The sequence below is a fragment of the Emys orbicularis genome, chromosome 11 (genome assembly GCF_028017835.1).
Source record: "Emys orbicularis isolate rEmyOrb1 chromosome 11, rEmyOrb1.hap1, whole genome shotgun sequence".
In the NCBI taxonomy this organism is placed as follows: Eukaryota; Metazoa; Chordata; order Testudines; family Emydidae; genus Emys; species Emys orbicularis.
The window spans coordinates 18,173,784-18,185,805 of record NC_088693.1 but is presented as its reverse complement, the minus strand read 5'-3'; the positions used below and the strand labels follow the sequence as shown (position 1 = coordinate 18,185,805).

At 40.8% G+C, this 12,022-nt stretch overlaps 1 protein-coding gene across 3 annotated transcripts in view; it reads right to left on the bottom strand.

Annotated features, from left to right (window-relative positions):
• Positions 1–12,022, bottom strand: part of CCNT2 (cyclin T2) — a 44,355-nt gene that overhangs the window by 25,275 nt on the left and 7,058 nt on the right. For all 3 annotated transcript variants that reach the window (XM_065413370.1, XM_065413371.1, XM_065413372.1), the window contains one exon: positions 1,378–1,506. In XM_065413370.1, the coding sequence (XP_065269442.1) occupies positions 1,378–1,506 (129 nt within the window). The remainder of the gene's footprint in view (positions 1–1,377; positions 1,507–12,022) is intronic.

The following is a 12,022-nucleotide window of genomic DNA, read 5'->3' as shown; positions in this document are numbered from 1 at the left end:
AAAAAGGCAATTAGCCACTCAATGAGCAGTAGCATAAATCAAATCTGTGAGCAGGGCCGACTCTGGCTTTTTGGCCCCCCCAAGCAAAAAAAAAAAAAAAAAAAAAACCACCTGCGGCAGCGCAGCCAGAGCACCGGGGGGTTGGGGGGGGGGGGGGAAGAGGAGGGAGCGGGCGGGAGAGAGAGAGAAGGGGGCAGCCAGGGCTACAGCAGGGGCGCTGCCACGCAGCCCCTCCCGCTGCGCTGCCTCCTGCCGCGAGGGCTCTGCTCCGGTCGGCGGGGAGGGAAGGAAGAGGACTGCCCTGCAGGGCGCTCTGGTTCTCCGCGCCGCCACCCCCTACAGGGCGGCCAGAGCGGAACAACAAAACAAAACAAAAACAAAAAAGCGGCCGTGCTGCCCTAGGACTGGGCAGAATGCCGCCTCCAACAATCTGCCGCCCCAAGCACCAGCTTGCTCAGCTGGTGCCTGGAGCCGGCCCTGTCTGTGAGAACTATTTTCGTAACTGAGCATGCAAATAAGTACTGTATACTACAAGAAAAGGTATGATTGCTGATGATGGGGAAATTTCCTTTTCCAATACAGTAGAACCTCAGAGCTACGAACTGACCAGTCAACCACACACCTCATTTGGAACCAGAAGTATGCAATCATGCAGCATCAGAGACCAAAAAAAAAAAGCAAGAAAAAAAAAAAAGCAGCAAATATAGTACAGTACTGTGTTACATGTAAACTACTAAAAAATAAAGGGAAAGTTTAAAAAAGATTTAACAAGGTAAGGAAACTGTTTTTGTGTTTGTTTCATTTAAATTAAAATGGTTAAAAGCAACATTCTTCTTCATAATAAAGTTTCAAAGCTGTATTAAGACAACGTTCAGTTGTAAACTTTTGAAAGAACAACCATAATGTTTTTTGTTCAGTGACGAACATTCCAGAGTTACGAGCAACCTCCATTCCCAAGGTGTTCGTAACTCTGAGGTTCTACTGTAGCTAAATTGGGAAAAACATTAAAAAATACATAAGGATATAAAAGATACTGTTGTCCTTATGATATGTTAATCAAGATTAACCTGGACACCTATCACAAAAGTTTAATGCATTACATCATAGAAAGTTCTTATTACATGCACAAGTGTCCTTTTAGAAAGGGAATTAGAGGTCTTAGTTTGCATGAAATATTAAGTAATTGTGATAGGTCCACTAATGGCTGCGCTATTAAGTTACACAACAGATAAATTATTTGATTTAAGCAGAGAAGCGTCTTGTAGAGTTGGCAGATGGCATTAATCCAGTCAAGAACGTAGTACAGCAACTCATCTGAGGTGTCAACTGTATCTTAAGAAGAATTACAATTAGATTTAAAGTATCACTTCCACATACATCACTTTTTGTATCCAGCTGTAGCTCTTGAGGATGAAGACAGGCATGTGCTACTTTGATAACATGTTCGAGTTTTCGTGGCTGTTCTTCCACTTTCGCAGCCAAAAACAATGCAGTAGGAGAGATTATCTGTAAGAGAGGATAATTTTTAGTTTAAAAAAAAAAAAAAAAAAATTTTCTAGTGCAAGCAGGACCTAAAGTTACATGTAGGGGGTGAATTGGTAATTGCAAAAAGTATTAGAGAGTCCGTACTAGAGATGAGACAATATGCAAGAGTAAAAAATGAAGACAGTTACCCTAGCTGAATTTCAGTATGGTAGAGTTCTCCTACTCAGCTTATAGAGGGGGAAAAATTGTAAGCATTAAGCTATATTATGATCAAGAAATGTTTCAGGCCAAATTAATTCTGACAGAGAGCGGACAGATTTTTTTCATCAGATAGTCACCGAACCAAGAGGGGATTCCATTTTAGATTTAGTATTGGTAAGTAGCAAGGACCTCACCAAAGAACTGGTTGCAGAGGAAAACCTTGGTTCAAGCGATTCATGTGCCAAATTCAGTTTAAACTAAATGGAAGGATAAACAAAAATAGTCTGTAATTAGGGTCCTTGATTTTTCAAAAGGGCAAACTTTAATAAATTAGGGCAAGTAGTTAGGGAAGAACAAGGATCTCAATGTGGAAGAGGCTTGGATTTACTTTAAGTCAAAGTTGTAGACACTATTTGAAGCCTGCATCCCAAGCAAGGAGAAAAAATTCGTAGCGAAGGGTTGCAGACCAAACTGGATGAACAAGGATCTCAAACAGGTTATTAAGGGAAAGCAGAAATCTTACAAGGAATGGAAGAAGGGATGGAGCAGCAAGGATAGCTACCTCTTGGAGGTCAGAAAGTTTAGGAAAAATGTGAACTGCCAAAAGCTAAGCAGAGTTGAACTATGCAAAGGAAATTAAAACCAATAGTAAAAGGTTTTTTAGCCATATAAATAAAAAGAAAACAAGTAAAGTGGGACGACTAGAACACCGAGGATGGGTTACTTTTTGCAATTACCAAGCATGGCCCAACACCTAAATGAATACTTCGCCTCAGTTTTTAATAAAGGTAACGAGGCTTAGGTCAAGATAAGGGTGGCTAATGAGTATGAGGATATGGAAGTAGAAAATTACCACATCCGAGATGGAAGTCAAACAAACAGCTTAATGGGATCAAATCAGGGGGCCTGGATAATCTCCAGCCATTAATATTAAAGGAACCGGCACATGAAATTGCAAGCCCTACAGCAAGGATTTTAAATTAACCCATAAACCTGGGGTCCGTACTCTATGACTGGAGCATTGCTAATATACTACCTATTTTTAAGGGGAAAAAAGTGATCCAGGAAACTACAAATCTGTTGGCTGACCTCAATTGTATGAAAGGTCTTGCAACAAATTTTGAAACAGTAGTTAAGAATACAGAGATAAATGGTACTTTGGAAAAAACTGGCAGATTGTGCCAGACCAACCTGATGTCTTTCTTTGAGAAGATAAGTTATTTTCTAGACAAAGGAAATGCAGCAGATCAAATCTACTTGGATTTCAGTAAGGCACTGACACATTTCCACATGGAAAATTAGTTAAACTGGAGAAGATGGGGATTAAAATGAGAACTAAAAGGTAGGGAAAGGAACTGGATAAAGAGGAGACTACCACAGGTCATAATGAAAGGTGAACTGTCAGGCTGGAGGGATGTTACTAGTGGAGCTCATCAGGAATCGGTCTTGGGATCAATATTACTTATTTTCATTAATGACCGTGGCACAAAAAATGCGTGTGCACTAATAAAATCTGTGGATGACAAAGTTGGGAGGTATTGACAACACGGAGGAGGACCAGACTATCATAGAAGATGATTTGGATGACCTTGAAAACTGAAATAATGGAAATGTGATGAAATGTAATAGTTTAAAGTCATGCACTCAGGAACAAACAAGAATTTCTATCAATCAGCTGGGGACATATCAGTTGAAAGCAACAGAGGAGGAGAAAGACTTGGATGTATTGGTTGATCACAGGATGACTGAGCCACCAATGTGATGCAGCCATGAAAATGGCTAATGCAATCTTAGGATGAATCAGACGAGGTAGAGATTCCAGTAGAGATGGAGAAGTGTTATTACCATTATGCAAGGCACTGGTGAGACCTCATTTGGAATAGTGTGTGCAATTCTGGTCTCCCATGTTTAAGAAAGATTAATTCAACCTGGAACAGGTGCAGAGAAGAGATACTGGGAAAATCAGAGGAATGGAGAACCTACCTTACGAGAGGACACTTGCGGAGCAAGACTAACCAAACTAAGGCTGAGGGGAGACATGATTGCTTGCTCTAAATACAAGAGAGGGATAAACACCAGGGAGGGAGAGGGGTCATCTAAGATAAGGGCAAATGTTGGCACAAGAAAAAAAGATCTAAACTGGCCAACAACAAGTTTGGGCTTGAAATTTGATGAAGATTTCTAACCATCAGAGTAGTAAAGTTCTGAAACAGCCTCCCAAGGGGAGCAATAGGGGGGAAAAAAACCCTAACTGGTTTCAAGACTGAACTTGATAAATTTATGGAGGAAATATGATATGATTATATGGCCTAAAATGGCATGTGGCCCCTCTGCGACTGCTGGAAGCTAATATCTTCAAGGGCTGGAGATGGGACAGTAGGTGGGGAGGGCTCTGAGTTACTACAATTAATTCTTTCCCAGGTGTCTGCCTGGTAGGTCTCACTGACATACTTAGGGTTTAACTGATCACCATATTTGGGGAGAGGAAGGAATTTTCCCCTAGGTCAGATTGGCAGAGACTATTCAGGGCTTTGGAGCTGTGCTCCGGCTCCGCTCCAGCTCCAAGCAAAAACTTGCAGCTCCACTGCTCTGGAGCTGCTCCGCGCTCCAGCTCCGGGCTCCGCTCCAAAGCCCTGCGCTGGGTTGTTTTTTTCCCACCTCCTCTGCAGCATGGGTCACTTGCTGGTTTGAACTACAGTAAATGGTGGATTCTCTGTAACTTGAAGTCTTTAAATCATGATTCAAGGACTTCAGTAACTCGGCCAGAGGTTACGGGTCTATCACAGGAGTGCCTGGGTGAAGTTCTGTGGCCTGCAATGTGCAGGAGGTCAGACTAGATAATCATGGTCCCCTTCTGGCATTAAAGTCTATGTGACTATTCACAGGTAAAACAGTTTTCCAGACACAGGTTAGAATAGGATATTTCTTTTGAAATTTACTAAATTCAGACAGTTCATTCAAGTAAAGATTAAGCCCAGAAGTGAGTGAACTCTGATACTATCTTTTGTTATGAAAAAGGTGAAGCAGAGTCCCAGGGAGATCCACTAGCTGTTGACGGTCAGAAGCAAGCACAAACCCCATTTGGCACAGACACTTGGCAAGCAATCAAAATGCTAATGGATCGGAAGTATGAGACAATAACATGACCAATGATTTCACAGGAGTACCTCTGGTCTGAACAGTCCCATAATACTGAACACAAAATGTGTGCCTGGGATGCATTAAGCACACCAGGATTCATGAACTAGAATGCATGTTTGAATACAAATTACTCTGGGGAAGGATAAACGATATACACCCACTTTAAGGACCAATAAGACCTCAATGCAGACTGCCATAACTGGCACAGTATTTGTAAAATTCAATAAAAATATTCTTTAATATTTGTATACAATGCCAGAACAGAGGCACTGTTCTATAGCCCAGTTCCTAGATGTCAGTTTTCAGGATCAGAGTACATAAATAGGTTCCTATTTCTCCAAAGCTGAAAAAAATTAATATTTAAAGGAGCTGATCTTTTGAGAAAGTGCATTTTGTATTTGCCACTCCCATTTTTTCAGGCAAACAATAGAGTGAATAGTTAATTCTAAAATGTCTGCCAACTCATTTTTCTGTATCAAGGAAACCTGACCTTTCACTTCTTATTCCAAAAGTTATCAAGTGATACATAAAATTGTGTTAAAACTGTACAGTTAAGATTATAATATGGTCAACCAAGACAAATTTACAGGATAAAGAAATAAGGCCTTGTCTTGCTGCAGAAGTTACACCAGATTAATTTTAATTGATATAACTGTAAATGGTTTTAAGAGCATTCATCCAGGGTTTACAAATTGTTTATCAATTTTAAAGCAGACTGAAGTTATAGTACAACTTCTGTATGTAGACCAACAGTAAGAAACAATCTGCCCATTGAGTGTCAATTAGATGTGTTATTTATTGTAGCAACAAACATTTTAAGCTACATATTGATACAAAGCTCAGGCAGATATGAATTATAATTAAGGCTACGTTTTAGTCACGGGTATTTATCGTAAAAGCTACGGACAGGTCACGGGCAGTAAACAAAAATTCCTGGCCCATGACCCGTCCCTGACTTTTACTATATACCCAACTAAAACATGCTCTGCAGTGCATGCTGCCTCTGCCTGCAGGCACCGCCCCCGCAGCTCCCATTGGCCGCAGTTCCTGGCCAATGGGAGCTGCGAAGCCAGCGCTCTGGGTGAAGGCATCCCGCAGAGCTGCCTGGCCACGCCTCCACCTAGCAGCTGGGTGAGGGGGAGGATGTCGCTGCTTCCGGGGAGCCCTCCAGGTAAGCGCTGCCCAGAGCCTGCCTCACCCTGTCCCGTGCCTCAATCCACACCCAAACTCTGCTGCTGGGAGGGGGAGGTGGCCTGAGACTGCCCCAGCAGCTGCCGGTGCCCCTGGCGCAGGGTAGCTGCCTGAGCTTCCCCTGAGGCAGGAGCACCAGCCGCTGCAGAAGTCATGGAGGTCACGGAATCTGTGACTTCCGTGACAAACTTGCAGCCTTAATTATAAATGGATCTTCACAGTAGTCACAGTTTAACAAAAATCCCAAATGAAATTACTTGCTTTACACCGTCAATGGGTATCGTAGCCCTTTCCATTGAGCCAAGATGGGGGATATCCTAAAAATCAAATACTTGTTTTTCTTGTTATTAAAGTGGACAAACTATGGACAACTGAAATCAGTCACCTCTGATTAGAAGCAGATATTTTCAACTGTTTCACTTAACATTAAGAAAACAAAAAGACCCTCTTAATGTTTCTCTTAATTTTTCTATAAACCTTAAAGTTTAGCAAACTAAAAGGAACACAAACAGCAAATCTGGGCCTCCTTTGAGCTACAGCAATATGCAATTAAAAAACCTAAAGCAGGGATAGCCTATTTTTTGTCAAGGTCCAAATTTCTTGGTCAAGGTCCAGACTCCAGAGAAAGTAATAATTAATAAATAAATAAATAACAACCACCACCACCAGCAAATACAAAGATTTTGGGGTCTGTTCAAAAGCCTCTGGCGGTCTGGATTTGGCCATGGTCTGCCTATTGATTACCCCGACCTAAAGTTTCCTCGCTAAAGCTGGATCACAGGCAGCAATTGCCTACACAGCTCCCTAAGAAAAAGGAAATAGCCTCCCTGTGTTCTTTGGATATATTTACCTGCAGCATTTAGTATTTTACTTCCCCAAATAAACTGCATTTCACATTTAAGTTCTGTTTCCTTCTTGCAACAAAATTAACTACAATTTGTTGATGTTATACTTTAATGTAAAAAAGGTATTATTAAGGTTGCCCTACACTTTCTATAAAATCCAGTTTTCAGTTACTTATAACCGTCAAACCTGAACCACTTAAACTGAGTTTTCCATGCCAGGTATCTGCCTCAAGCTAAATTTATTTTGAAAGTTTCAGCCAGACTGGTTCAGCTGCTTGAGAACCAGACAACAGAATAACGTTTTGTCATTTAAAAAAATTCTGGTGACCTTTTCTTTGAGGAGCACTATCATGCTCTGGAATAGGAACTTGCAAATTAGTAGGAGGTACATTGTTAGGGAAGTGCCTTGTGCTGTTCTCGTGAAAACCTGCTCAAACTTGGCCCAGTCATAATTTTTGAAAAGTTTCAGAACACAAAGACAACTAAAATCTTGAAGATTCTGTGTGTACTGAGCACACTCTAGCTACTCACAGCTACTATGTATAACCAGAGGTATGTGAACCATCCCAACAGAATAAGTGAGCATGCTCCAATCCAGGGTTACAAAGCCAGACTTTCCTTGCAATTGCTATTCTGGGCCAAGCACAGGAACTAAGAGCAGGGAACCTGTGCCTGCTGTACTTTCAGTGACCCTCTTGCTGGTACCCAGTCAATGTGGATGTGTTAGACACCAGACTCAAATGCAAAGGGGATAAGAGCCAGACCAGGGTGGAGGGAAACAAAGTACCTGATGAGACTGGGACTCTGAGATGGGGAGGGATGGGGCAAGGGAAGATGTGCGAGTATGGGGAAAGTGTCAGATCTGACAAGGAGCTGAAGTGTGGGGAAATTGGACAAGGAATCTGGAGGTCAGGGGGACAGGAGTGGAGGGGGAGACTGGGACTCTGGCAGAGAGTCCTGGAGGGTAGGATATTAGGGTTGGTTGAGCAGGAAGACTGGAATGAGAAGCCGGAGAAACAGAAAGTGGGACTGTGATGAGGAACTCAGGGTAGGAAAGAGAACTGGGAAAGAAACAGGTTGGAAGTGATGGGGCAGAAGGGGTGAAACTGAGGTGGGGATGAGGCAGAGAAGTGAGAACAGCTAAAAGTCTCCGTCCACTACTGCACACTTCCCTCCAGAGGCTGGAATGAAACCCAAAAAACCAGAATCTCACCATTCCGTTGCAATCAGCAAGTATCTGTGGAAACCCACTGGCAATGTGCATTTTTTAGCCCCCTTTAAGTGCTGGTCCACATAGAAGGATGACACTGCCATCAGTTACTCCATTAGCTCAAGTGGCACACGTCTGTGTGGTGGAGCAGAAAGTCTAATGCTGCTAATGAACTATGTGGGTGTCAATATCTTATATGATGGAATCTGTTTTTTCAGTTTCCTTTTTTAAAAAAAAAAGATAGGAAATTCCACACAAAACTACATTAACAGAACATTATTAAGGTTGCAAAGTCAAGCCTGCAAAAATTAGGAAGTCCCAGAATTAAGATTGTACAGGCAACCTTAATTTGGCCCCCTTGTGCACATTCATTTAATAAAGCCTTTAATTACATGATCACACACTCCCCACCCGCCCCAGGATACCTGCCTCATTCAGCGGACTGGATATGAAACAGGGTTGCATAGCAAAGAGGCTGTTGTCTGTAAACCCCCTGCCTCATTTGTTGCAGAAGTTGAAAGATGCACAGTGAATGAACCAAGGGATTGCACAAAGAGAAAGGAGGGTCTCATGGTCAAGGCAGCTGAATGTTGCACTGGAAAACTGGATTCTATCCCTGCTTCTGCCAGAGAATTCTATGCGACTAAGTCTCGCTTGATCAAATAATTGTTAAGCAGTTACGTCTCCAATAATTTCCATTGAAATTCTATGAGAGATGTCTGACTGACAGTACTGGAGTTCTACTTACCCAAATATCAGGTATAGCATTAGAATGCTTCCTGCATCCATCAACTTCTCAATGTGCCTCAACTTTTACTGAGCAGGGCCACTTTCAAAGGTGAGAGGTCTCCATGTCCATTCAACCCTTGATTTCCATGGCCTTGTCTACGCTAGAGTTTTTTGGTATTGTTACTCAAGTTAACCATTTTTGAAGATACTTATTCAGGTAAGAAATGGTTTCCTTGAAACTTCAGACATAGCATGTCAGTGAGGAACACATACTCTTCAAGATGCAAGGACAGCTGAGCTACTCATATGGAGATCCACCTACCATGAGTACTTAAAATTTTATTCTGACAGTATTTTATTTCATACCTTTCACTTTAGAGCATAATAGAAGTACTTAAGGTTAGGTGGCGAAACAAAGAGCTTGCATTCCTTTTATCAGAGGGCACATTTAAAAAAAATTTTCATTTAAGTAATAAGAGGCATTCAGTTTGCAGCTATAAGCTGATTATCAGGGAGTATTCTGGTCAAACTGCCAAGAGTTGGAACAGCACAAATGTTCAAGAGAGCTCTATCTTCTCAAGCCTTCCTTTTTAACAATTTAATCACCTTTTGCAGCTGTTTCTTAGCTTAAGTAAAATGGGTTAATTTCAATTTCCTAGTGGACAGATCAGCATCAGATATCTGTCATTAGCACTGCCATCCTAATAAGTCTTGTGCCTTGTCTAGACTGAACTTTTTGGTACAGTCTTAACTCTAGTTAATACAACTGAAAACAGACATAGCATAAACATTTGCTACTTTTGCTTCACCATAGGCTAAATATAAGGGGAATGCAAGGGATTTGTCACTCAAACTCATCATAAAACCATCAGGAAAACGTGCAGAATAAAGTTCCTTCAGAATTAATTTTTAAATATTTCATTTTAACTACTCACTTGTGAGGGTAGGTAGCCTCTCAGCAATCACTACCTCTAGCGGTATATATGCTCCTCACTGAAGACTACAAGTATGCCAAGCTTGAAGTTTTAAAAGGAAACCATTTGGATGATCTAAATAACAAAGGCTTAAAGATAACTAAGTCTGAGAACGAGTTCTGTGAGGAGAAAAATAAAGAATTCTGAATTTCATTTCAGTTAAGTTTAATCAACACATAAAATAAGGTATAAAAGTGTTTTCTCAGTTACTATGCAGCCACTACAGTACGTACAGAAAGTAGCAAAGGGAAAATACTTTCGTGCCTTTTCTAAAAAAAATAAAATAAAAATGAAAAATATCACATTAAGTTTAAGAGAGCATGGTGTTAACATATGCCTCAGATTTAAAAGAACTCTGGAGACAAGATTACTAAAATGGTGTAAGAGGATTTTGGCAGGTGGCAGGAATCCCATTTTTGATCATCAATCAAAACAGACAATTTCACAGAAAGAGTGAAGATGCCTGTGCTCTTAGTGCAGCATGTAATTCAATGAGAACATCGTTGTTAACCTGATTTAAAATATCAGTGTTCACATTTCAGAAATGCCAGTTATTAAAATATATAGATATGGCTCTCCAAATATAGTCATTCACTTGCTATTTAAAACCTGATGTCTTCCTTACAAATGCGCTTGTTGGGTTAAGTACCTAGGGCTGTGAAAACCCCCACACACCACTCATATTTTTGATGTTATGCCACTGAAATATTTATATGAACATATTTTGTTTTTATATTAACAATTTAAGGCTCTAATTTCAATCTGAAGCAAAGCTAGCTAGTCGTAAAAAGTTAAAATGGAAGTGATAGGGACATTTTTTGTTATTCTGATGTGTAGGCAGTAAACTATAGAACTGTCTAGAACAGTGTTCCCCAAACTTTTTACCTGGTGCTCCCCCTTGCCCCCCAAACCCCCTCCGAGCTGGGGCCAAGAATGAAGCCACAGTCAGGGCCATGGCTGGGAACACACCTACAGTCAGGGCCGGGGCCAGAGCCACAGCTGGGCCAGGAGCAGGAACAGAGTGAAACAGATAGCACTCCCTCCCTGCCCCCCCGTGGGGACTAGCCCGGGCCCCGCTATGCCCCCCACAAATGTTCCTTAGTGCCCCCAACTGTTTGCAGACCACTGGTCTAGAAGCATCAAGGAGGAAGGGGAAATAAGTGGAGTTACCAGTTACTGGAAAGCAACTCATTGGCTGTTGGAGATGGGACTGTGTGGAATCCTCAACTGTTAAGGGAGCTTGGTTTGCTACAATCTTGAAATTTATGAAGGTGGACAGGGCTTCAGAAAGCTTAGGTTTATGTAAAGTTGGCTAGCTCCTTTTAGTTTTCAGTGTTGAGTTCACTAGGTAGTTTCTCATATGAACTGTGGTAAGCATAAATGTTCTCAATCAATGCTACAAAGAAGTGGTTGGTAGAGTGTACAGTTTAATTTGACTCAAAATTCCTAAAGTTAAAGTAGCATGAAACAAGTTATTGCTTCGGCTGAAATAATAAATAGAGTTCTTTAGAAGTAAAATGTAAAAGGTTGTCAAGATAAAAAGGATCCATGATCTAGAGAGCCTAGAAAATTCAGACTTTCCAGATTATTCAATGTCTGTGCCACTGAATGGAGCTTAACCTACTGAAGTGGAAGAGCGAACATTGATGTATTTAATTTTATTTTGAGACATCTGAGAGTCATCAAAATGTAGCCACAAGAATAATTTAAGCCTGTTTGTTTCAGGTCTTCCAGCAGCTCTTCGATACTAGCTTCATTCATCTTTGACACACAAATACAGCAGAATTGATGTGATTATGCCAGAAAATCTGAATAGCAAAGACTTGAACTTGACAGGAAAGTTGCAAACTTCTTTTATGGAAAAACCCTCATTTTTAAAATAGCACAAAATGAACAATTTAAATAAATGTAAGCATTTTCCATGGATATACTCCTCTGAACAGATTGGAGTAAAATTTCAAAAAATGCCTAAACATAAATCCATTTTCAAAAATGGCTGTGACAGTTAGGAGCCAAATCCCATTGGAAATAAAGAAAAGATACTACACTGAAGTTTTTAAAAACAATTCTTGATGATGGGCTGGACATTTGACTAGTCCAAAAATAAATGGCCAACTGACTGGTCAAATAATATCAAGAACAGTCAAATATTTTTAAGCATAAATTCATTAGAACAGCAACAAAAAAGTAAGACTTGATGGTCACCAACAGGCTTGGCCTTAAATAGATGCTTATGTCTAATAACA